Here is a 27,597-nt window from a genome sequence, read left to right as displayed (position 1 = left end):
GTAGATCTTTTTATTTATTTTCATTTTATTTATTTATTTAAAGAAAATGTATGATGTATCACACAGTAGACATAGTTGATCATAATACATTTGTTTCCAGATAAGTGAAAGCAGTTATTTTAAAAAGTTAAGAAAAAATAAAAAATAAAATGGAACGGAAAAAAGGAGAAAGAATGTAAGGGAAAAAAAGTACAGTAGCAAGCTCATTTGTGAAAATTATTGCAATGTATGATTATTATTCCAATGAAGTCATTAATATAATAGCAGAAAGTTTAATCATTTTAAATGAATTTCTTTTGCTCCTTGGAACTCATTTTTGTTGTATTGTTCTGCGGCCAGTGCTCAGGGCTTATTCCTGGTTCTGCACCAAGGGATCATTTCTGGTGGGACTCAGGGAGGGGGCTATGAGATGCCAGGGATCTACCCTGGGTTGGCTGTCTGCAAGGCAAATGTCTGACCAACTGTACTACTGCTCCAATCCTATCGCTTTCTTCATCAACAAAACTACTACCAACATTTACTTGGAACATTTCCCCAAAGGCTTTAGCTGCCAAAAGAAGTGATAAGAAAGAACCTTAAAGACAAATGTTATTTTCCAAACACAACAGCAAAATGAATACACTCTACTTAAGTTTTCTCCATAGCAGACATACATCACTACCACCATCCACGTTTCAGGGCGAGTTGTCTTCAAGGAGCTCAGAAAAATTTAAGGTAATGTGTCCTAAAGAACCAGCACTCAAGTATGCTGCACTGACCCAACAAGGAGTAAATACTCTGCTCAGAAGATATTATAAGGGATTTGATATAGGGCCAGAGAGATAGCACAATGGCAGGGCATTTGCCTTGCAGGCAGCTGATCCAGGACGGAAATCCCAGCTTCCCACATAGTTCCCCATGCCTGCCAGGAGCAATTTCTGAGGGTAGAGCCAGGTGCAACGCCGCCTCCTGGTATGACCCAAAAACCAAAGGGGGGTGGATTTGATATGGGGCAGACCTTAACAGAAGCTGATCTCATTGGGCATTTCATTTTGCCCAAACTCTTTTTTGTTTTGTTTTGTTTTGGTTTGGTTTGGTTTGATTTTTGGGTCACACCTGGCAGTTCAGGGTTATTCCTGGCTCTGTGCTCAGAAATCACTTTTGACAAGCAGCGGAGACCATATGGGATGCTAGGATTGGAACCACCGTCCATCCTGGATCGGCTGCATGCAAGGCAAACACCCTACCACTGTGCTATCTCTCCAGCCCGCCATTCCAAATTCTTCTGTCTACATTAAGAGATAAGAAAATATCTGAAGTGGGGAAAGTAGACATCCGTTGGATTTGTCCTCCAAAATCAGACTGAGAGCCACAGGGATAGGTCAATGATTAGAGATATGTTTGGCATGCACAAGCCCTGTATAGATCCCAGGAATCTCATGGTACTCCTGAGAACTGTCCATGCAGTGACAGTCCTCCACACAATTGGGAGGTCCCAAAACAAACAAAAATGAAGTCACACAAAGTATATTCTGTATCCAAAGTAGATAACAAATGTCTATTGTGTCTCTTCTAGCCATGATGTTCTGAGGACTATAATTTGGGCCAATTGAGTATATTTTAGCACTGAGAAAGGATTACCAATCTGTATTCCCTCATTCATAGTACAAGCACAATGCTAGACAAAACTAATTTACTAGGCCCGAGAGATAGTGTGGAGGTAGAGCATTGCCTTGCATGCAGAAGGACAATGGTTCGAATCCCGGCATCCCATATGGTTCCCCGAGCCTGCATGGAGTGATTTCTGAGCGTAGAGCCAGGAGAATCCCTGAGAGCTGCCAGATGTGATCCAAAAACAAAAACAAACAAAAAAAACTAATATACTTATTATGCCCTCAAATATGTGTAAACCAGACATGGCACAAATAAATGCATGCTTTTTACTTAAAGATAAGTTAATGGAATAAAAATAACATATTGCTAGCAGAATAGAGATCTCAAGATGCAGGGGGAAAGAAAATTTCCCAAAAAACAGCATTCCCAAGAAACTCTATGAAGCCAGACAGTATAAAAAGAAAGGTTGCCTGTCTTGCATGCAGTCAACTCCAGTTTGATCCCTAGCACCAAATATGGTCAGCTAAGTACTGCCAAGAGTCACTTGAGCACAAACCCAGGTGTAGCTCCTGAGCACTGATAGGTATGCCCCTCTTAATAAAAATATTTTTTCCAAATAAAGAGTATTTTGTTTGGCACCGAAGCTAAAAATCTCTCCTTAATCCTAAAAATTGACTGAAGTAATCACCTTAATTACAACTTCATTTTATTTTAAACTCTTGCCAAAAATTAAAGAAAAAGTTGAGTATACATATTAAGGAGTAGGCTTCATTTGGTTGTTCTGTGTTGTTTCAAAGGTTACCTAGTTTAGAGAACTATGGTTACCTAAAAGCACTTAATTTAACCTCATAAATTCAACTACCTCTATTATATATCATCACTCCAGTGTTTTAAAAATCAGCATCAAGGGCTGGAGGGGGGGGGGGTGGAGAATTCAGGTGCTTGTCTTGCATGCAGCCAAACTGTTTAGTCTCTGGCATCACATCCAGTCCCCCAAGCACCACCAAGAAAGATTCTTTAGCAGAGTCAAGTGTAGGTCCTGAGCACAACCCAAAAAGGAGGAGGAAAGACAAAAGGCTTTAGGAGGTGGGAAAAATTTTAGCTCAATGGGTTGAGAGCAAGCTTCCCATGCAGGAGGCCTAAGTTCAGTATCTAGTAGGTTCCATCTCCCAACACCACCAGGAGCAACCTGTCTCTTCTGAGCTCAAAGCCTAGGGCAACCCCAAGTACCTCAAGGTACAGCCCCAAACTTTGTCAGCTTCATGGTGGTAGATGCATGCCTCCAAGGCCTTGAGTGTATGTGAGTCTCAGGTTCAAGCTACAACACTGAAAGTAAGCCTAGCATTGCCCAAAGCAACTGCAGCACCAGCAGAGGTCCTCAGCTCTGCATCCTGTGGCTCAAAATCAAAACAAGTATCAGATTAAGCCAATTTCAGTATTGCTTAGGGCACTCACTATTTGATAATTATCTTCACATCATCTCAAAAGCAAAGCGAAAGGCTTATATAGGAGCCATCTCTCTATAGCAACAATTACCAACTCTCCAATTATGTAGTTTAGTTGACCTCCAATTTATTTTGGCTTTGAATTAAGACAGGATCAACTTATTAACTTAATATTCAATGATTATAGCTCCACTTTGCAATAATATGAACATCTGTAATTCATAAAAAATCATGAAACCTCAACCATGTTGTTGAATACTGCTTTATTAGTTTCCATACAAATGTAATTTTATTGTTGTATCTGGCCTCATATCCATTTGAAATGCATTCTGGAAAATATACCTTTTTTTTGGCTTTTAGTTTTTGGGCCATATCCTGTGACACTCAGGGATGACTCCTGGCTATGTGCTCAGAAATCGCTCTTGGCTTGAGGACCATATGTGACTCGATCAAACCAAGGTCCGTTCTGGGGCAGCCACGTACAAGGCAAACACCCTACCTACCACTGTATTATCGCTCCGGCCCTGGAAAATATACTTCTAAATTGAGCAGGGGGTAGAAGACAGAAGTCATTTTAGTTTAAAAAAAATATTTAAATGATAATTCAAGGTGTCAAACTTCCTTAGTCAGGAAAGTAAAATTATCTCAACAAATAATCAGTAAATTTCTGAAACTGGGAATGTAAAAATATCAACTAATAATCATGGTAGGTGCCAATCATTTATTCACATTTTAGACAAATTTATTATGTCATATTGTAAACGTGTTATTTCAACATTAAGCAAGATTAATTATTTTTCCAAACACAATCCCTAGTCTACTATTTATATACTCAAGTAAATCTAGTTTCCACTAACTATAAAAATACTCCACAATATTCAGTTTTAATAAATCTAAACTGAAATAAATTCCTACCCTTTATTACATACAAAAGTGACTAATTAAGGCAACATTTGAAACAGTGTCCAGGGAAAGAGCAATACAGAGGTGGGACTCTTGCCTTGCAGGTGGCTGACCCAGGTTCCATCTCGGGGATCCCCTAAGGTTCCCCAAGCCCACCAGGAGTGACTCCTAAATGCAGAGTCAGGAATAACCACTGAACACCATTGGTATGGCCCAAAACACACACACACACACACACACACACACACACACACAAATAAAATTGTATCAAGATACATAATAGAACACAAATCATTATTTTGTTTGTTTTTATTTCAATTTTATAAATCATTCTTTGTTGTTTTTTTGTTTGTTTTGTGGGTCATACCCAGCAGCGCTCAGGGGTTACTCCTGGCTCTACGTTCAGAAATCGCTCCTGGCAGGTTCGGGGGACCATATGGGATGCTGGGATTGGAACCACTATTCTTCTGTATACAAGACAAATGCCCTACCTCCATGCTATCTCACTGGCCCCATATAAATCATTCTTGATTCTTGAAGCTGCATATATAATCCTACCCAACAAAGCCAGTAAGACATATTAAAACATACAAATTATGCTCAATAGTCATATATGGTCGTCTCCAATAATTTTTAAAATAAAATTTGTAATTTCTTTTTTTTATTGCTTCAGACTAAAATATTGAAATTATTTAAGTTTAATTTATGATAAAATTAAAATGCCTTTACTTGGTACATAGCCTGTGTAATACAATTGGTCTTTCCTACATGTTGAAACAGTCTTTTTTTTAATTTCTTTTTTTTTATTGTAAGAATTTATGCAAGAGACAAAATTGATTAACATAATGAGGTAAACTAACATAACATAATATAGTGACATAACATAACATATAATATAATTGATATAATAATACATATAAGACAAAGAAAGTTTCTGATTAAAAACACAATTTTTTTCCATAATGGCTTACATACCCTTCCCAGTAGTATTTTAGGTACATATTAACATTGAATCAGGGGAATACCCATCACCAACTATGTTCTCCCCCCATTCCAGGTCCCTTTCTACAACCCATATACCCCACCATCACCTCCCGAGCTGCTAGAGTAGGTGGACCCCTCTTTGTCTGGCTTACTATTAGTAATCACATATCTGTTTGGTCCCGAAACCTGCCCTTGTTTCCCCCTCTATTTAAGAGGCAGAGCTAGAAAAATCGAGGTATGTGGTTTTGTTTAAAGGAAAGAAAAGCAATAGATATGGGTACAAAATAAGAGGGGGAAAAAAAGAGAGAAGTCAAAAGTCAAATACGCTGAAAATGGGCAGAGTCCCTCTAGAGGCTTCCAACCTCAGTTTGAGAGAGGATGTGAAAAAGGTAATTGAAATACCACAACAATACAGAAAAAAATATCGAATTAAATAACTGGTGAGCACTATAGCAGTAAAGACAGGCACCACACAATAGTCTTGGTTCTGAAATCAAATCATGATCGAGTGCAAAAAGAAAGAGAAAGACAAGGCAAAATAAAATAAAATAATATTGGAGACATCAACCATAATCTCCACACCAAAATAAAGACGTCAAAAAAAATCGATCAATCAATCAATAAACATGTGGAAAAATTGTTTTGTGCTTTTTTTTTCTCCTTTTCTTTATCCCCCTGCATAGGCACAGTAACTATTGGGGATACAGTAGAGGGAATTCCCTTAACCTAGGAGATACAGGGTTTCTCCACCCCTGAAGTATACTATCATGGGATTAACTCTATAGACTCCTTGCATGATCATTTACTCTCCCTTTGCTGCTTTCATGGTGTGTGGAAGACTTCTGCTTTGTCTTGGATGGTAAAATTTGTGATTTCTATTTCTGATTACTTGGTTTCTTTTTTGGTTTGTTTTTTTTTGTTTGTTTGTTTGTTTGTGTTGCGGTCACACCTGGCAGTGCTCAGGGGTTAGTTCTGGCTCTATGCTCGGAAATCGCTCCTGGCAGGCTCGGGTGACCATATGGGATGCCAGAATTGGAACCACCGTCCTTCTGTATGCAAGGCAAACAAACGCCTTACCTCCATGTTATCTCTCCAGCCCCTAATTACTTGGTTTCTAAATAACAACAAAATCTCTTTTGGGGGGGAGAATTTGGACCACACCCAGCAGTACTCAGGGGTTACTCCTGGCTCTGTGCTCAGAAATCGATCCTGGCAGGCTCAGGGAACCAACCATATGGGATGCTGGGGATCAACCCAGGTCCGTCCAGAGTCGGCCACATACAAGGCAAACACCCTACCACTGTGCTATCGCTCCAACCCCAACAAAAATCTCTTTTTAAAAAACACCTAATAGGGCCCGGAGAGATAGCACAGCGGTGTTTGCCTTGCAAGCAGCCGATCCAGGACCAAAGGTGGTTGGTTCGAATCCCGGTGTCCCATATGGTCCCCATGCCTGCCAGGAGCTATTTCTGAGCACTGCCGGGTGTGGCCCAAAAACAAACAAACAAACAAACCAAAATAAAACCCTAATATAGCCATTTATTAAAATAGCATTTTTAATATGTTATTTTGGGACCATGTCTGAAGTGGTCCAGGCTTAATCCCAGTGATGCTGAGTCTATGCAGTGCTGGGAATTGAACCCTAGCCTTCTGCATGCAAAAGTATGTTCAATTCATTGAGTGCCTGATCTTTCCACACCTTTTTATTTGCTTATAATTGCTATAGTTTCACAGTACCCTACCCCAAGAAGTGTTAAGTTGAAATCTTAGTATCTCAAAAAACGGCCAGCGAGGTGGCGCTAGAGACTGCCTTGCAAGCGCTAGCCAAGGATCAGGACCAAGGTTCGATCCCCCATGTCCCATATGGTCCCCCCAAGCCAGGGGCGATTTCTGAGCACTTAGCCAGTAGTAACCCCTGAGCATCTAATGGGTGTGGCCCGAAAAACCAAAAAAAATAAAAATAAAAAAAGGCCCGGAGAGATAGCACAGCAGCGTTTGCCTTGCAAGCAGCCGATCCAGGACCAAAGGTGGTTGGTTCGAATCCTTGTGTCCCATGTGGTCCCCTGCTGGGAGCTATTTCTGAGCAGACAACCAGGAGTCACCCCTGAGAACCGCCAGGTGTGGCCCAAAAACAAAAAACAAAAAACAAAAAAAAAATAAAAAATCTCAAAAAACGGTAATATCAGAAGATAAGGTCAACAGAAAGTACTTAGTCATGAAAGCAGTCATCATAAATGGAATTAGTGTCCTTATTAAAGTAGCTCTGGCAAGAGTTCAGAGTGATAATTTAGTAAATAGTATCTCTTTCACATGGCCGACCAGGGTTCAATCCCTGGCACCTTATATGGCTCCCTGAACCACAATGGGAATGATCCCTGAGTGCAGATGCTTAAGTAAGCCCTGAGCATTCCAGGTGTGTCCGAAAACAAAAAATAATAATGAAAAACATTTCTAACAACACCCACAGCTCTAATAAAATCTTCACCATGCAAGGGGACCATGCTGACACTTGGATCTTGGTCTTCATAGACCCCAGAACAGTAAATTCCTGTTGTTATAATGGATTTCTCAGTACATATTTTGTTGAGGCAACTCAAATAGACAGAGAAATACTCAAAAATAAAAACATACTTAATACTCCTCTTTAAGTGTACAGCTGAGATCATGAAAGGGAAAATTTTAGAGCTCCAAAAATGATCAAGGAAGTAAAAGCAATAAATGCTTGATTCTACATCTAGTGGATCTCAGAAACTAAGGGACTTCTGTTTCAATGGCAAAGCAAAGAGGAAGAGAAAGCCTTGACACACAAGCAGCTCTGTGTTAGAAATAAGATTCTTGCACAAAGCACAGACCCTCAGGGACCAATGAAGTAGAAAAATTTGCCGCTGGCAGCAGAAAACAAAGAAACGTTTATTTCTTGGACTAGACTCTGTAGAGGTGGAGGGGGGGCGGGGAAATCACCAAAAGATTCTAAACACAAGACTGCCCTCACATAGGTTGAGATTGTTAATTCAGTCCATCTACAAAATTCAGGGACTCCCTCCCAAGTCCAAACGTTTGAAAAATGATTTCTGCTCAAAGGTGTTACTGAGGGGATGCTCATTTGTAAAACTTCACACACAGGTTTGCACATTGCAGAGTTACACTCAGTTTAAAAATGAAAAATAGGGGCCAGCATGGTGGCACTAGAGGTAAGGTGTCTGCCTTGCCAGTGCCAGCCTAGCACGGACCGATCCCCGGCGTCCCATATGGTCCCCCAAGCCAGGAGCAGCTTCTGAGCGTATAGCCAGGAGTAACCCCTGAGCGTCACCGAGTGTGGCCCCAAAACCCATTTGACACTCAGGGGTAACTCCTGGCTATGCACTCAGAAATCGCCCCTGGCTTGGGGGGGACCATATGGGATTGGGGGGGGGGGGGAGGGAAGGATCGAACTGCTTTCAGTCCTAGGCTAGCACTTGCAAGGCAGACACCTTACCTCCAGCAGCACTTACTTCTCTGGCCCCTTTATGCTATACTTTCAAAGTAATTAAATTTGGAAAATACAATCCCCCAAAATGGCTTCACCAAAATAATGTGCATGAGGAAGTCACCAAATATAGCAACAAAAATATCAGCAAAGGGAGCTGGAGAGATAGCATGGAGGTAATGGAGGTAAGGCGTTTGCCTTGCATGTAGAAGGACTGCGGTTCAAATCCAGGCATCCCATATGGTCCCCTGAGCCTGCCAGGAGCGATTTCTGAGCGTAGAGCCAGGAGTGACCCCAGAGTGCTGCTGGGTGTGACCCAAAAAACAAAAACAAACAAACAAAAAAATCAGCTAAGGTCTGGTCTTCTCTTTATCTTGGTCAAAAATATCTTCAGCCAAAAATAAAGGCCTGAGGGAATTGGTGAAGGGTTAAGTACTCAAAAACTGTGGGACTAAAGATTCATCTGTTCTCTATACAGAAATGTAAACCAAGCTGTGAAAAATTATGGGTACAACAGCCACATAGCTGAAAACTGGTTATCTACAGAGAAGAGGAAGGGCCAAGTGCCCACCCTGCCAAAGCTATACCTGCCGCATCCATCTCCTACAACTGCCACTTTGCCAAAGGCCCTGCTTCAGCACTCACCTAGGGCTCTCTACAGAGAGACCAAAATGACCAATACTCCAGGTATGCCACTATTTGGGTTGAGATCACCAGGACTTATTTTTGGAGTGTGTGTACTCTCCTCCAACCTTCTCATACTTCCAGAAACTCTGGCAGCCATAAACACACCTCACAACACTGAAATATCAACCGGAAATAGTGCTTGGAAGTCACTCACGGCTGCAACAACTCCTTTTTTGTCTAATACTGTCATCCCCATAGGGGCACAACAATTTAGATTCCAAGGGATATCTGAAGCCACCTAATATTCAGAAACAAATGAAGAAATAGAATGGTCTCCTATCAGCAAAAGCTTATTAACCCTCTGAAAATGACTTACTGACCTCATTGCAAAATATAATAATTTTTAAAATTTTATAAACTAAATAACACCACAAGGCAGAGCTTCTTATTCTTGTTATCCAGAGAAAGAAACTGATGCACTAAGAGTTAGTGTGCTTTTAAGTAAATGAAAGAAAAGTGCATATACCGTGGCAGCCTTGCTCCTAATTTGTCTTCTTATTTGTCCTACCTGCCACTGGCTAGAAGAGGTAATATGGATCATTTCTATGCATTTTTTTTAGCAACTGAAAACTACAGTGAATATAGTAAAATATGGATGTGAGATAAAAATGTCTAATAAAAATTCTAAGACTAAAACAATCATGAAGAACTTTTTAACTTTGTATCTCACAGTGACTCAATGAATAAAATATTTTTTCAAAAAAGGGGGGGCAGAGATAGCATGGAGGTAGGGCATTTGCCTTGCATGCAGAAGAACAGTGGTTCGAATCTGGCATCCATATGGTCCCCTGAGCCTGCCTGGAGTGATTTCTGAGCACAAAGCCAGGAGTAACCCCTGAGCACTGCCGAGTGTGACCCAAAAAACAAAAAACAAAAAAAAAGTTGTGGTTTTATTATTATTTTTTTTAATTGTAAAGGCATTTGGTTTGGAAAATTCTTAGACTCCCTACCCAATCTAGGATTTAATAGCTGGAAAATGACATCCCACATTTACTATCATTCAAAACTCCAAGTTGTTTAAAATTCAAAGCAAATCCAATATGGAACTTTAGATTTTAAGATAACTATCTACTTCTTGTACAAAAGCCATATACATGGCAATTATCTCAGATTTAAAAAGAAAACTATACACTTTTAAACTATAGCACATTTCAGTATCTAATGAAGGAAAGAAATGTGTGGTTCAAGGAGATAGAATGAAAAAAAACTGATGTCAGGAAGATAGATCAAAGGCTAGAGCACTTGTTTTGCATGCCACAGGATTGGGTTCAATTACTACCACTTCATGATCCTCTATCAAAGAGAAGAAACAAGCTAGGAATAATCTTTAAGCACTGCCAGGTAAATGTAGCTCCCACCCTACCACCCCCCAAAAAAAAGCAGAACAAAACAGGTAAAGTCGAGTAAGTTAAAGTAGAGTTTACTTAGAGTTTAACTCACTCACAGCTTAACTATTGCAACATAAGTATTTAATCAATTATTTAATCAATCAGCCCCTTCAATTAAGAGGGACTGAAAATAAGTGACATAAAACATAAACCACATATTAAAAACTCAATTTTAGTGGTAAATTATTACTAGATGTAAAAGAACTCAATACTAGCCAGTGTATAAAAGGCTTTATGAAATAAAATAAGCAAAGCCCTACAATGTATGAAATAAAATTCCTTGATTTTATTGATTAATATAGTCATACTGGAGCATGACAATTTACATTAAATAATTAAAATATTTTATTCCCTTGATTTATATCCAAGTAGTAAAACAAAACAAAAAAACCCTATAATTTAGTTTTATTGGATCAGTGCATTTTCTAACACAATTTGCATTATTTCTAGATAATAGTTCCAAAAGACGTAACTCCAAATATAAGTAAATCTTAACAATCTACCTGAAAGTTATTGGTTGTATTTTCCACTTTCATACAAAAAAGAAGACATACTTTTAAAAGTACTTTTCAGTTTATATATAGTGGAACTGCAAAAAAGATGGTTGTTTTGTTTTGTGTTTTGGGCAATGCTCAAAAAGCTTTGGTCTTGGAAGTGTTCAGGGGTTCCTCCTGTCTCTCCACTCAGGAATCACTCCTAGCAGACTGGGGAACCAGACAGGATGCCAGGTCAGCTGTATGCAAGACAAACTTCTTACCCACAGTACCATCACTCCAGACCCTATTGGGTTATAGACAATTGTTAACTTTGTATTTCAAAATGTGTAGGTTTTGACCACACCTAGTGTGCTCAAGGCTTATCTTGGCTCGGTGCTCAAAAATCAATTCTGGTAGTGTTTAAAGAACCACACACTGTACCGAATTCAAATTGAGTAGGCTTTGTGCAAAGCAAGCACCTTAACCCCTGTACCAGACAACTCCACTCCAGACTTGAAACTTTTTGTTGCTCTTTTTCAGGGGGGAAGGGGGCAAGCCCAGCAATGCTCAGGAGTTACTCCTGGTTCAGCACTCAGGAATTATTCCAGGCAGTGTTAGAGGACCATACTCTGGAAGCGGGAATAAAACCCAGGTCAGCTGCATGCAAGGCAAGTGACCTAACTGCAGTACTATGGCTCTGGCTTGAAACTTTTTTTCTATAATAATTTCTTTATTTGAACACCGTGATTGAAATTTTTAACTAGTTTTAGAAGACTTTGAAATTCAAGTGTTGAGCCAGAGTGATCACACACACACACACACACACACACACACACACACACACACGAGTAACGCCTGAGAGTCACAGGGTGTAGCCAAAAAAAGCAAAAAAAAAAAAAAAAAGGAAGTTCAGAGTTCACACATACATGGCAACAGCACAGCAATCAGGCACTTGCCATGCATGCTGTGGACCTGGGTTCCATATCCAGCACCACATATGGTCCTCAGAGCTGTGCCAGAAATAAACCCTGAGCACACAGGAGTAAGCCCTGATCGTAGCCGAGTATAGCCTAAAAACAAACAAAAAAAGTTAAAGTGTGATGATATATGCAGTATATATATACAAATATATGCTGTATATATATATACAGTAAGAACAATAAAAAATGTTAGGGAGAATCTGTTCTACAAAAACACAATTCCATGTGTGACATATCTATACCACTAATTGAATGTATCATTACAAAATTAATTTGCTTTTGTCTGGGGGCCTCATCTGGTGGTACTCAGGGCTTACACTTCTGGCTTTGCTTATACTCAGGGATCACTCCTAGGGGGATTGGGATACCCATATGGGAGGTGCTAAGGATATACCCAAGTCAGAAGTGCGGGGCAAGCTGTACCGCAGGCTTATAAAAAGAAAACGAAGTCCAGTTGTCAAAATGTATTTACTGAATACTTACTATTGTGTGACAAACACTCTGGGTCCTTTGATATAATACCAGACAGAGTAGAAGAAAATATGTTTAAAGATACTCAACTGTGACAATTACAAGAAAAGAACACATCATTATTTTTCAACTGAGCTAACTAGGACTGAAAGTTTTTTCTCTAAAGAAATTTTGATGATCTAAAATGTATTTTTTCATTTATAAATTAAATTGATAATCTAAAATGTATTTTAATTTATATCAATCAAAACCATCCAGTATAAATTCAGATTAAATCAATTCTAACAATTATTCAAAATGACTTTTTTTTTTGGTTTTTGGGCCACAACCGGCGGTGCTCAGGGGTTACTCCTGGCTGTCTGCTCAGAAATAGCTCCTGGCAGGCACGGGGGACCATATGGGACACCGGGATTCGAACCAACCACCTTTGGTCCTGGATCGGCTGCTTGCAAGGCAAATGCCGCTGTGCTATCTCTCCGGGCCCCCAAATGACTTTCAATTAAAATAGCTCCTTTACAAACAAAAAACTTTAGAATTGTTTTATCTTAACCTGCAAGGTTCATATACAACATATAATTAATATAATCATGATGAGATAGATAAGGAATTCCACTATTAAGAGCAGCCACAAAGTTACTCTAAAGGAAAGACACTGCTTTCTGTGACTAAGGTCATTCATTTATGGAGCTTGCATGCATATGCAACTTCTTTATTATTCTAAAATCTACAATGCCGGTTTCTCAAGAGGGAGAAAATTTTCAGGCAAATAGAGGCCAAATTTAGAGAGGGAAATGAAAATCTTCCTTCAATCTAGGCTAAATGGACTAATTACACAAAGAACTCCATACACAGTAAAGCACACAGATGTCTGTACTGGTTCCCAGGGCTAGAACAATACTAGTCATTCAAAAGCGTTCCTTTTACATAAGCTGATGTGAGACAGCTCAGTCAGCACTTCTGAACCTCATAACCAGGATTTGGGAGCGCTGATAAAGTCTACATTTATTCTCAGCACTATTTTCTCTCTTTTTTTTTTTTTTTAGGGTTTTTCGGGCCACACACGTTTGATGCTCAGGGGTTACTCCTGGCTAAGCACTCAGAAATCACCCCTGGCTTGGGAGGGCCATATGGGACACCGGGGGATTGAACCGAGGTCCTTCCCTGGCTAGTGCTTGCAAGGCAGACACCTTACCTCTAGCGACACCTCGCCAGCCCCGTATTCTCAGCACTATTTTCATGTACTTTTTCTCTAGAGTAAATTTTATCTCCCCCAACCCACCAAAAAAAAAAAAAAAGGTAAATCTGAAAAATCATCTCTTGAAAAATATATTCAATCTAAAGTTATTTTCTATTAAAACCAGAATCATTAATGTGAACAAAAATCAACACCAAAGGATTGATAGAATATATTTTCAAGTTTAGCATATAGCCTGAAATATATACTATCATAATTTTTTGTTTGTTTTTTGGGCCACACCAGGGATTACTCCTGGCTTTGTGCTCAAAAATCACTCCTGACAGGCTCAGGGGACCATATGGGATGCTGGGGATGGAACCCGGATCCATCCTGGGTTGCAACATGCAAGGCAAACTGCCCTACCACTGTGCTATATCACTCCCCATCATATTAAAGACTAAGTGTGGCTCATTTGCCTACCTCGATTCTTTTTCTAGCTGTATGGCTTTAAAACTGCCTCCCTACTTGTTTGCAGTCCCCAGTTTTGTAGCAGCAGCAACAGCCAAATAGGAGGAAAATAAGCCTGGGCAGAAAATTACTTCTCAAAAATTATAAGATATTTTCAGAGAAAATCTCATCAAAGTTAAGGAAAATGGTTAACCCTGACACATATATACACATATATACTCTCACTTTCTCTCTCTTCCTCTCCCTTTCTCCCCTTTCAGGACACATTATAAATAGGAATAGGGGCCAGCAATGTAACTCGGTGCTAAAAAAGACATTCCCTCCAAGTATAAGGTCTTATATCCTCTACAAACAAAATAAATAAATAATAACAACAATAACTACTTCACTATAGGTATTTAATCAAACTTTTAATCTTCAGGAAAACTACAATTAATCCTCATTGAACCATTCCTTGGAAGCTTAAGTAACACTACTTTATACCTTCAAGGCATATTTTTATTGATTCTACAAACAACTTTCTTTAGCAACTAAGTCAGTTAAATCCTCACTTCCAAAACTAAGTATCCTGAATGAGTTAAAGCCATAGGGGCGGGCCCGGAGAGATAGCACAGTGGCATTTGCCTTGCAAGCAAGGACCTAAGGTGGTTGGTTCGAATCCCAGTGTCCCATATGGTCCCCCGTGCCTGCCAGGAGCTATTTCTGAGCCAGGAGTCACCCCTGAGCATCGCCGGGTGTGGCCCAAAAACCAAAAAAAAAAAAAAAAAGCCATAGGGGCCAGAGCCAAAGTGATAGTGCAGATAGTGCACTTGCCTTGCACAAAGTCAATCTGATGTTGATCCCCAGCACCCCATTTGGTCATCCAAGCCCCACCAGGAGTAAACTCTGAGTACTGCTGAGTACTTTTAACTATATGACAAATTTCTTGAGATACTTATCAATCTGTCCCTGGATATAAAGTGTATTCATTTGATTTTGATGTTGAGGAGCGAAACAGGTAGTGCTGGTGGTGGAGGAGGCAGCACAGTTCAGATGGGAGGCATCACTTTCATCAATGTCAAACTCTATTACAAAGCAGTAGTAATTAAAACAGCATGGTTTTGGAGTAAAAACAGAATTTCGGATCAGTAGACACCAGAAGGAAGTGTGCAAGCCAGGGCAGGGTATGTTTGTTTTCTTTTATTTTGGGGGTGGGGTTCGGGCCACAGCCGGCAGTGCTCAGGGGTTACTGCTGGCTCTGCACTCAGAAATTGCTCCTGGTAGGCTCAGGAGACCATATAGGATGCAGGGAATGGAACCGGGTAGGTCCCAGGTCAGCTGCATGCAAGGCAAATTGTGCTATGGCTCCAGCCCTATGTATTTTTTTTTATGTTATGGAACACTAGTGCCACAATTTCCCTGATTCTTTTTGAAATTAAAATTCTTTTGAAAATAGAATGCATAATTGCAATTAAAATATGGAGAGGGGGGCCAGAGCTATAGCACAGCAGTAGGGCGTATGGTGACTGACCCAGGATGGACCCCCAATATCCCATATGGTCCCCTAAGCCAGGAGTAATTTCAACACAGCCAGGAGTAACTCCTAAGTGTCACCAGATGTGGCCCAACAACCAAAAAGAAGAAAGAAAAGGGAAAGAAATGAATTTTTCATGAATGAGGTATGTCACCAGGTGATACTGAAAAGTGTTCTCACTTGTTTTTGGGAAACACAAATCAAATCAATAATGGGACCTCAAGCTGAAGAGATACTACAGGAAGTCACGTGGTTACGCAGGTTCTATTCCCCTGCATCATATATGGTCCCCCAAACACTGCCAAATGTGGCCCCCCCCCAAAAAAAAAAAAAAAACAGCAATGAAGCAATGAGCAATTATCTCAATGAAAATGGCAGAGATCAGAAAAGACCAAAAAAAAAAAATCAGTGTTGGTGGGGATGGTAGAGATGTGATGGAAAAGGAACTCTCATTCACTGTTAATGGTAATATAACCTGGTTCACCTTTGCGGAAAACAAAATAGCTATTTCTTAAAACATTAAGAATAAACTTTCTTAAGACTTTGGTGTCGTTTCTTTTCTTTGCTTTTTTTTTTTTTTTTTTTTTTTTGGTTTTTGGGTCACAACCGGAAGCGCTCAGGGGTTACTCCTGGCTCTATGTTCAGAAATAGCTCCTGGCAGACTCAGGGGACCATATGGGATGCCAGGATTCGAATCACTGTCCTTCTGTATGCAAGGCAAACGCCTTACCTCCATGCTATCTCTCCAGCCCCCTGATGTCATTTCTTAACATCCAGCTCAAGAATACAAAAACATTCATTCAAAAAGGTATATGTGCGGCCGGAGAGATAGCATGGAAGTAAGGCGTTTGCCTTTCATGCAGAAGGTCATCAGTTTGAATCCCAGCGTCCCATATGGTCCCCTGAGCCTGCCAGGAGTGATTTCTGAGCATAGAGCCAGGAGTAACCCCTGAGCGCTGCCAGGTGTGACCCAAAAAGATATATGAAGGACCAGAGCAACAGCACAGCGGTAAAGCATTTGCCTTGCACTCAACTAACCCAGGACAGACATGGGTTCAATCCCAGGTATCCAATCCCCGAAGCATACCAGAAGTGATTTTTGAAAGCAGAGTCAAGAGTAAATCCTGAGCATCACTAGGTGTGGCCCAAAAACCAACTCCTCTCACAAAGAAGGTTTATGTACACTTAGGTTCATGCACTACTTAACATGCTTAAGTTCATACACTTGCAGCACTAAGTACACAGCCAGAAACTGTGGCATACGTATACAATGAGTAATGGTCTACGTAGGTTGAAGATGAAATCTTGCAGTTCAGTTCACTGCAATTTGGATCAAACTAGAGGGAATCACGTTAAGAGAAATAAGCCAGAGGGAGAAGTACAAATACCAGATGGTCTCATCTGTGGAATACAGAAAAACAACAAATAAAGGAACAGACATCAAATGAGGACAAATTCTTGCTCAGCATTTATTGCAAAACTCAATTACCAAACAGTCTGAAGTAAGGCAGACTCAGAATGTGTGTGTGAGTGTTATGTGTAAGAGATAAACTAAAGATCAGATAGGCACAGTGAGTGAATGGTCTTGGGCACTTGGTGACAATACTTTAACTTTGCTTATCAAAGCCATGGAACCCAGGGGTTAGAGTGATAATAATGCAGGAAGGACACCTGCATTGCACGTGGCTGATGCCCAGCACCCCACAGTGTCAAGCCTCACCAGGAGTGGTTCCTGAGTGCAGAGCCAGGAGTAAGCCCAGAGCACTGCCATGTGTGTTTCCCTCCCTCCCCCCGAAAAAAAAAGAGAAAGATTTCTTTTACTTATTGTAGTTTAGATAATACGACAATGACAGTTTATATAGACCTATAATGGCAATTTTTTTTGGGGGGTCACACCTGGCAGCACTCAGGGGTTACTCCTGACTCTGTGCTCAGAAATCGCTCCTGGCAGGCTGGAGGACCATATGGGATGCCGGGATTCAAACCATCGTCCTTCTGCATGCAAGGCAAAACATCCTACCTCCATGCTATCACTCTGGCCCCTACAATGGTAATTTTAAATGAAATAAGCCTCATTCTACATTGAAAAATAATTAGATCCTGAATAGTAGTATTTTTAGTTCAGTTCCTTAATTATAATCATCTCATAGAAATGATCAAGATACTGTTTCAAAATTTTGGTAATCTAGTAACTTTATTAACCCATCCTCAAGAGATCTTGTAGTCCTTCTAATTTCCTCCAGTTTTCCCTCTCTACACGCATACTATATAAAACAAAATTTAAGCAAAGAAAAGTTATGTTGTTTTTGTTGTTTTTTTTTTTGTTTTTTTGGTTTTTGGGTCACACCCGGCATTGCTCAGGGGTTACTCCTGGCTGTCTGCTCAGAAATAGCTCCTGGCAGGCACGGGGGACCATGTGGGACACCGGGATTCGAACCAACCACCTTTGGTCCTGGATCTGCCGTTTGCAAGGCAAACGCCGCTGTGCTATCTCTCCGGGCCCGAAAAGTTATGTTTTTTTAAGTTTTCTATCCTGAAATGAGATAGTAAATCCTAAAAGTCATTCCTCAGCTTTCCCCATAAGTACAAAAGTAGAGCTCTAAGCATACTGACCACTTTATAGAAACTTATATCCTGTACTGTTAAAAGAGCTCAACCGAGTGAGGAGTACTGGCCACAGGAACACAACAATCTTTTCACCAAAGTATTTACACCATAAATTATCACTGACAGTAACAAATTTCTGATTCCTGTCTAAATGGAAATAACCTCAAACATTTCACTACTCCCTGACACTTAGATTGTGTTGAGAAGAGTAAAATCTCCAGTTCTCAAAAAGTTCCCAACAATCAAATTCTTCAATCAGTTTTATGCAAAACAACACCTGAGACATCCTTTCTCAGGCCACTGTCCTTCCAACCCCTAGAGCCACTGTATTATTTTCTTAAAGCTTTATTAAAAGCACCCTCTGATTTTACCAGATACTTAATATCCCTCTTTAAAAAAAAAAAGGCACATTTTGGGCTGAAACAATTGGTTAAGGGCACTTTTTCTTGCACACAGGCAACCTGGGTTCAATCCCTGGTACCACACAAGTCTGCAGAGTCTTACCAGGAGTGACTTCTGAGTGCAGAGCCAGGAATAAATAATGAACTCTTCCAAGTGTGCCCCCAAAACCAAAAATAAATAAATAATAAATAAAAGTAAAGTTCTTTAAAGGCACATTTAAGTAAAATGTGCCTGTTAATGTGCCACTTAAATAAAATTTAAATAAATAAATTAATAAAAGTAAAGTTCTTTAACGGCACATTTCATAGTACATAAAAAAATCTAGGAACCAAGAGAGATATATCTATGAGCCTGTAGCAAATGTTTTGCCTGTGGGGGAAATCAGAGTTCAATCCCCTGCACTACACTGTTTTCCAAACGTGGCTGGAGGAATACCAAAGCACCAAGCCAAGAGTAGCCCCTCAGTCCTACAGGATGTAGCAAAAAATAAAAGAATAAAATAAAATAAAATAAAAAGAATAAAAAAATATATTGTGTGCAATATATACGTGTGCCACCTTCTAGAATTTCTTTACCTAAAATTTCTTTCACAAGTATCACTTTATCTGTTACAGTCAGATAAATTTCTTCTTTTTCCTACAAGACGGCAACTTTTTAAACCTTTGTCACCCAAATAAAACCTAATAGAAAAACAAAGAAGCACACACAAATCTTGCTTTCATTTTCCTCAAACTTATTATCTATTAATACTTTTCCATTTATAAAAGATTTAAAGCCTTTCAACAGACTTAAAAATCATACTTGGAAAGAAACAAAGCATTAAAATTGTTATTAAGGTTCATATAGATTTTAACCAATTGTTAATAACCCACTTTACCTCTGGCTCTGGCATGACAGTATATTCAATTGGAAAATACCAAGGAATGATATGGAACAGGGGTCTCAAACTCAATTTACCTGGGGGCCACAGGAGGCAAAGTTGGGGTGATCCTTGAGTGCAAAGTCAGTAGTAAGCCTTAAACATTGAGGGGTGTGACCCAAACAACTAAAAAAAAAAAGATTACTCTAGGGCAGGGCCACAAGGCCACAAACAGCCCTCGGGCAGCGAGTTTGAGACCCCTGGAAGAGAGTAGGATGGAGATCCAGCCATAGATGTAGTGACACAACTCACAATATGGAAATACATTTTACATTTAATGTTTTACATTCCCCTTTCCTTATAAAAAAAAATCATAGAATAAACATGGTTAGCAAAAAAAGAACATAATTGATTCTTCCCAGGTAGGCTAAATCTGGGCAGACAACTCTAGTGCCTTCTTTGAATGAGACAAGAAGATTTTAAACCTTTAAACCTGAAAGGATAGCAGGCAGCCTGCAGCCACACCTGACACCATAAGACAGAAACAGTCCAGCTCCACAATTAAACCTTATTAAGCCACCAAACCAAATTGTTCCAGATCAATAAACTCTGGATCACAAAACTTCATAGCAGTATAACACCTCAAAATGTCACAGTAGTGTCAGCCCAGCAGGATTGAAGAGAATCTATGGTAAAGTTGCACAGAAAAACACCAAGCTCGGTGAACCTAAACAGTAACACAAAAGGCTCAACTAGCAACAACCACAGCCCAGAAAATCCTTAAACACTGACTTTAGTAACACCATAAGAGATATAATAATAATTACAAATTGACTCTCAGTGATCTAAGTTTTGATAATTCCATTTGCCTTTGTGTTGTAACAAACAAAATGAGATAAATTTGTTTGTGCATGCAAAGAATACAAAGAAGTAGCTGGGGTGGTGGGTGAGGGAAAATCACATTGGTGGTGAGACTGGTGTTTGAACAGTCAATGCCTGAACAACTGTATTATGAGCAACTAAGTAAACCATGGTGTTATAATAAAAAGGAATGTTAAAAAATTCTAGTTAGAAATAATTAGCGGGGCCGGAGAGATAGCATGGAGGTAAGCCGTTTGCCTTTCATGCAGGAGGTCATCGGTTCGAATCCCGGCGCCCCATATGGTCCCCCGTGCCTGCCAGGAGCAATTTCTGAGCCTGGAGCCAGGAATAACCCCTGAGCACTGCCGGGTGTGACCCAAAAACCAAAAAAATAAATAAATAATTAGCAACTTTTATTTTCCACACAACTCTAACATTAAAAATTTCAAAGTTTCACACTAATATTATGTAATAATCGCATATGTAATAAAAAATTTTAAATCTAGATTTTTACACTGTCTTAAAATATCAAATATTAACTCAGTCTTCATTCATCCTCTGCCTTCTAATTATAGTTTCACAATTATGACAAATAAGAGCAGTCAAAAGGGACTGGAGAGATAGCATAGAGGTGGGGCGTTTTGCCTTGCTTGCAGGATGGTGGTTCGAATACCAGCAACCCATATGGTTCCCCAAGGCTGCCAAGGGCAATTTCTGAGCACAGAGGAACCTCAGAATGCTGCCCGGTATGACACAAAAACAAATAAAAAAGAAAGAAAAGAAAAAAAAGAAAAACTACAGATAAGGGGTATCCTTGGGGAACCATATGGGTTGCTGGTATTCGAACCACCATCCTGCAAGCAAGGCAAAACACCCCACCTCCATGCTATCTTATTTTATCTTATTTTTATCTTAGTTTAAGAAAAATTAACTTTTTACATTCAAATCTACTTAAAAATAAAAACCTTGGGCCCGGAGAGATAGCACAGTGGCGTTTGCCTTGCAAGCAGCCGATCCAGGACCAAAGGTGGTTGGTTCGAATCCCGGTGTCCCATGTGGTCCCCCGTGCCTGCCAGGAGCTATTTCTGAGCAGACAGCCAGGAGAACCCCTGAGCACCGCCAGGTGTGGGCCAAAAACCAAAAAATAAAAAAATAAAATAAAAACCTTAAGTCTTTTGAACATAAATCAGGGCTGGAGAGATAACTCAACAGGCTGAATGTATCTTTTGGACGTTAGAGGTTAATTCCTGGTACCATGCACTGAGTACTAGAAAGAGCAATTTCCACAGTGAAAAGATGCCCGAGTAGCTGGAACATTGGTAGAGTGAGAGGGTAGGGCACTTGCCCTACACACAGTAGACCCACTTTGATCCCCACCATCTTTTATTGTCCCCTAAGCACCTCTAGGAGAAATTCCTTAGTGCAGATCCAAGAATAAGCCTTGAGTACTTCTAGTATGGCCCCAAAACAAATAAACAAACAAACAAAAAAAAGCAATAGCAGCCACCCCTGAGCATTGCCAGATGCTGGCAACACAAAATCTAAGATTTGGCCTTTGGATCTTTTTCTCTTAAGGGTATGTAGTAGTGGGGATAAAAAGGAAAAAGAAACATCTTTAAACATTAAATTAAAACTTACCCACTTGAAGGATCTAAGGCAATAGCTCTGGGTTGATCCAACTCTTGCCAAAATAAAACTTTTCGTAAAGATCCATCTAAATTAGAGACTTCAATCCGATTAGTTTCAGAATCCGTCCAATATAATTTTTCTCCAAGCCAATCACATGCCAGTCCATCAGGGGACAATAATCCAGAAACTACAACATTCTGAACACTCTCAGTTTTGTTAAACTCTGTTCGTTTAATGGCTTCTTCGCTGACATCACTCCAATATATCAAGCCATGACCAAACACAAAGTCCACAGCAGCTGCATCCTCCAAACCTCCAACTACAATCGTAGCATTCTCTTTGCCATTTGTAGCATCAACCAATCGCAAGTCCCGTCTGTTTGCATAAAGCAACAAAGGGGCCGCTAGAACAAAAAAGAAAAGTAGTTAAGTAAAAAGGAAATAATTGTAACAGTTCTGAGATAAACTGAGTTTCAATCACATTCCTGAGTAAATACCAAAAAGTAAAAGTAATCGGTCTGTACTTAAAATATTTTTACAAATTGTTTTTGCAGCATTTTCAAAACAAAGTTCCAAGAAGAGGTATTAACAGTCTATCAGTACAGTCTGTTTTTGTAAAAAAAAAAAAAAAAAAATTGGTCAGATAACATTAAAAAGTGACACTATCAAGAGGAGAAAACCAGAATGCTCATCATCAGAAGCAGAAATGGAAATGGCACAATCACTTAAGAAAATAATTTGACAGTTTCTTAAAAGACAATCTACCATAGAATCCAGCAATTCAATTCCCAGAATTCACTAAAGAGATAAAAGCATGTCAATACACTTATACATAAAGATAATCACAATGTCTTTAATAACTAAACTGGAAAAAAACATTTTCATATAAAAATTGTATATAAAACTGTATAAAATTAAAACATAATTATAAATTATGATAGCAGCTTAGTAACTGAAGATGAAAATCATGAAAAAACAAAAAAGCAAGTATTATAACAGTGTAAGATTCTGGTAAATGATGACTATATTATATAATCAGGGTAAGGGTATAAGCAATGTCAAAACTTAATTTCATTGTTTACAATTTATTTACTACTTATCAATAACACAATGAAAGAGTCTGACAGACAATTCTTAAAAAGCTTAATTCTTTTTATTATTTACCCATTTTTATTACTTTATTAATGACTTCCCAATACTAAATATAAAGTCTAGTCTAAAGAAGTAATATTTAGGGCCTGGAGAGAGAGCACAGCGGCGTTTGCCTTGCAAGCAGCCGATCCAGGACTAAAGGTGGTTGGTTCAAATCCCGGTGTCCCATATGGTCCCCCGTGTCTACCAGGAGCTATTTCTGAGCAGACAGCCAGGAGTAACCCCTGAGCACCGCCGGGTGTGGCTCAAAAACAAAAAAAAAAAAAGAAGTAATATTTAACTTTGGCTATTAGGACTAAAGTAGAATCTTATATATACATATACATATAGTTTGTTTTTAAGTATCTAATGCAAGCTACTTTTACTTTCCTCAAAAGAAATAATGTAGAACACAGCTTTTTGAGATACAGAAATGTTCTCACCTCTATACAATTTAGTAAATACTGACTACATTTGCAAGCATTTAAAATGAAGGTAACAGGGATCGAAGCAATAGCACAGTGGTAGGGCATTTGCCTTGCACACAGCTGATTCAGGACGGACCTCGGTTTGATCCCCAGAATCCCATATGGTCCCCGAAGCCAGGAACGATTTCTGAGCGACCCCTGAGCACCACCGTGTGTGGCCCCAAAACCACAAATAAGTAAAAAAAAAAAAAAAAAGTACATAAATAAATAAGTAAATAAATAAAATAAAATGAAGGTAACAAGAGCCAGAGTGTTAACAGCATTTGCATGCAGTCGACCAGGGTTCAATCCCCAGGATCTCATATGGTCCCAAGAGCTTGCCAAGAGTAATTTCTGGGGGCCCGGAGAGATAGCACAGTGGTGTTTGCCTTGCAAGCAGCCGATCCAGGACCAAAGGTGGTTGGTTCGAATCCCGGTGTCCCATATGGTCCCCCGTGCCTGCTAGGAGCTATTTCTGAGCAGACAGCCAGGAGTAACCCCTGAGCACCGCCGGGTGTGGCCCAAAAACCAAAAAAAAAAAAAAAAAAAGAGTAATTTCTGAGTACAGAGACAAAAATAACCCTTGGACACTGCCAAATGTGCCCCCCCCCAAAAAAAGCTACTGTGATTGAAAAATTAAACTTTAAATTTTATTTCATTATAATTTAAATTAAAGACAAATGATTGTATTGAATAGCACCTATATATAGTGGCAGAAATAAAGAGAAAACATGTCCAGCGTTATGATACAATAATGTACATAATGTTCCCTCACAATTTCTTTTTTTTTTTTTTTTTTTTTTGGTTTTTTGGTTTTTGGGGCCACACCCGGCGGCACTCAGGGGTTACTCCTGGCTATCTGCTCAGATATAGCTCCTGGCAGGCACGGGGGACCATATGGGACACCGGGATTCGAACCAACCACCTTAGGTCCTGGATCGGCTGCTTGCAAGGCAAACACCATTGTGCTATCTCTCCGGGCCCTCCCTCACAATTTTAAGACAAAAAATTATCATCCAAGCCAAAACGATAGTACAGCAGGTAGGGTGCTTGCCTTCCAAATGCGGCCGACCTGGGTTTGATCACAGGCATCTCATATGGTCACCCAAGCACAGCCAGAATTAATTCCTGAGTGCAGAATGGGGACTTATACCTAAACATAGCCAGGTGTGATCCCAAAAAAAAATTAAAAAAATAAAAAAGCAATTATCCAAAACATAAAAGATATTTGCCTTGCACATGGCTGACCCAAGTTCAATCACTAGCTTCACATATGGTCCCCTGAACCCTGTTAAGAATGGCCTCTGGGTGCTGAGCAAGGAATAAGCCCTAATCAAACACTTCTAGGTGTGGCCCTCCCCCAAAATAATGTTTTTAAATAAAGTAACCACTCCTCGTTTTCTCTAAGACATTATTTAACTCACAGTGCTCGAAAAAGTGTAAAGAAAAAGTCATCTCTAAATCAGTTTAAGTATAACATAAACAGCTCTTTTAAGTGTAAGTCCAACTTTTTTAAGTAAAAAAAAAATGGAGTCTGGAGAGGAACTCAATGAGCTAAACTGAAGTTTCACATGGGAAAGACCCAAGTTTGATCCCTGGCACCAAACACATGATCACCCCAACACCCCAGGTTAAACTGCTTGTAGACCATAAGCACCATGAGGTACAAATAAATACATGTCTAAATAATATAGAGCTAGCTAGAAAATAAGTAAGCTTTCTGTATTCTATCTGCTGCTTTTTCTTGCAAATTACACTGAGCTATGTGTAAGTCCTGAGCATCACCCAGTGTGGCCCTCCCCCCAAAAAAATTTTGTCCCTCTTCCCATAGCAAACAGCAAATTTCACCTATTCTCACTTCAGGTCTTTACACATCAAACTGATGTTGTATCAGTCCCATACATGTCCAATGTATCATTCTACTAAGAAGATACCTTATATAGACCAATTGCAAAAATTATAGAAAAGGTCCCTAATAATCAAGAATACCAGAAAGAGGGAAGGGGGAAGAGATAATTAAAAATAAACAAATAAATAAATAAATAAAATAAAAGAATACCAAACTAAAGGTAAGAGTCTAAGGATTATGCTCAAGCTTTGCAAACAAAAACAAGTGGCATGGGGCCGTGCCAGTAGGGTGCTTGCCTTGTACGCACGCAGCAGATCCAGGACCGACCTTGGTTCGATCCCCGGCATCCCATATGGTCCCACGAGCCAGGAGCGATTTCTGAACGCAGAGCCAGGAGTAACCCCTTATTATAACAGGGTGTGAACCCCCCCCCAAAAAAAAGAAAAAAAAAAAAAAAAAGAAACCACTGGCTATTCCATGGCATCATAAGCAATGAAACAGGGGTACACAATGCTAAATGTTGCACAGAACTAAGAACTAGGTCTCAAACTTAAAATTTTAAATCAAGAATGATAATAATCTAATACAGCAAGCACCTTTATTTATGATACTCTCTGTAAAACCATCATGTATATATCCAATACATAGAGTATTACTTAACATCAAATATCTTTTATGACTTTCAAATCAAACATTAAAATTTCTACTAAATATCTGGTATACCCACTTCAAGAATCTTCCTGATCAGTTACAGTCTCTCTAGTCTTCTAAGTACAAAAATGTGAGGGAGAAAGTTAGGGTAGGAAACAAGTTAATTTCTTTTACATTAGCAGTACTGGTAATAGCTGATAATCTCTAAAGGACTGCATGTAACTTTCACACTAATAAAAGGAAATATAAGACTTTGTCCTCTCCAATCACACTGAGTATTTTCTACCCATATTGTCACTAATATATATTCAACAGTATACAGAATATAGTTTCTTAAAGGTATAATTTAATCTATAATTATTTTAATCTATTAAAGATATACATCAGATAGGGGCAAGGGATGGTTCTCAGTGGCAAAGTACTTGCATGTATGAAACAAAGTTTACACAAAAGTCCTAGCTACACAAAGACAAACACAGAGACACATGCTCATGAATGACATCTGCTAACTTCTATTTATTCCATTCTCCCAGAGATTCTTAAGAGGAGAAAAGCCATAATAAAACTTTTTAAATGCGGAAAGAAAAAAAAAGAGAGAAAAGCCATTTTCTTGCGTAATTTTAGGATACAGATCTTGCCATAACAATCCCTTATCAAAATAATCTTTCCATAAAATATCTAAGCAGAAATTTGTTTTTTGACATTTATATTGTGATGGGAATTGGTCTTCATCTGTGAGTCCACACCATCCCATCTCAATGAAATTTTGTGAGTCATTCAAACTTTGCTCTGGAGAGATCTTTCTTTAAAATAAACTTTTTGTTTTGTTTTGTTTTGTTTTGTTTTGTTGGGCCACACCCGAAGGTACTCAGGGGTTACTCCTGGCTATGTGCTCAAAAATAGCTCCTGGCAGGCACAGGGAACCATATGGGACGCTGGGATTCGAACCAACCACCTTAGGTCCTGTGTCAGCTGCTTGCAAGGCAAACACAGCGGTGCTATCTCTCGGCCCCTGAAATAAACTCTTAAGCCAGTGCTCAACACAATTTGTCTGTTGAAACATGTATTAATTACTCTCCTATTTTCAAAAAAATGTTTTTCTTTGGCTCTTGGTTGTACCCTAACTGTTGTCTGGGAATGTTCCCAGCTTTTCTGAGGTCTCTTCTATTTTCTCTTTGACTCCTCAGTGGGGATTACACAAGGGAATAAATATCCTTGGCTCCTCCTGAGAAATAATTCTCTTTAGCTCTGATTCAATTATCCAATTAGAAGGGTAATTCTCTTTTGGGAAGCCTCCTTCCTTTCCCTCAAAATGCATACTTCATCATTAAAGCACTAATTCAATTCCCTACTTGCAATTCAAATATGGTAAAGTTTTACTTTAAAATTCTCCTTAGCCGGGGCCGGGCGGTGGCGCTAAAGGTAAGGTGCCTGCCTTACCTGCGCTAGCCTAGGACAGACCGCGGTTTCCCATATGGTCCCCCAAGCCAGGAGCGACTTCTAAGCGCATAGCCAGGAATAACCCCTGAGCGTCACCGGGTGTGGCCCAAAAACAAAAAAAAAAAAAAAAACTTCTCCTTAGCCAACTTGG

The 27,597-nt window shown here is 39.5% G+C and overlaps 2 protein-coding genes across 2 annotated transcripts in view; one reads left to right on the top strand and one right to left on the bottom strand.

Annotated features, from left to right (window-relative positions):
• The window catches only part of BORCS5 (BLOC-1 related complex subunit 5), a 714,757-nt gene that overhangs the window by 513,924 nt on the left and 173,236 nt on the right, over positions 1-27,597 (top strand). The window lies entirely within an intron of this gene.
• Positions 1-27,597, bottom strand: part of LRP6 (LDL receptor related protein 6) — a 138,395-nt gene that overhangs the window by 94,528 nt on the left and 16,270 nt on the right. Inside the window, exon 2 of the mRNA XM_049782908.1 lies at positions 21,919-22,312. Within this exon, the coding sequence (XP_049638865.1) occupies positions 21,919-22,312 (394 nt within the window). The remainder of the gene's footprint in view (positions 1-21,918; positions 22,313-27,597) is intronic.

Source organism: Suncus etruscus, chromosome 11 (assembly GCF_024139225.1).
Source record: "Suncus etruscus isolate mSunEtr1 chromosome 11, mSunEtr1.pri.cur, whole genome shotgun sequence".
Classification (NCBI taxonomy): domain Eukaryota; kingdom Metazoa; phylum Chordata; class Mammalia; order Eulipotyphla; family Soricidae; genus Suncus; species Suncus etruscus.
The sequence above is the reverse complement of the archived record's forward strand: the minus strand, read 5'-3'. Positions and strand labels throughout refer to the sequence as shown.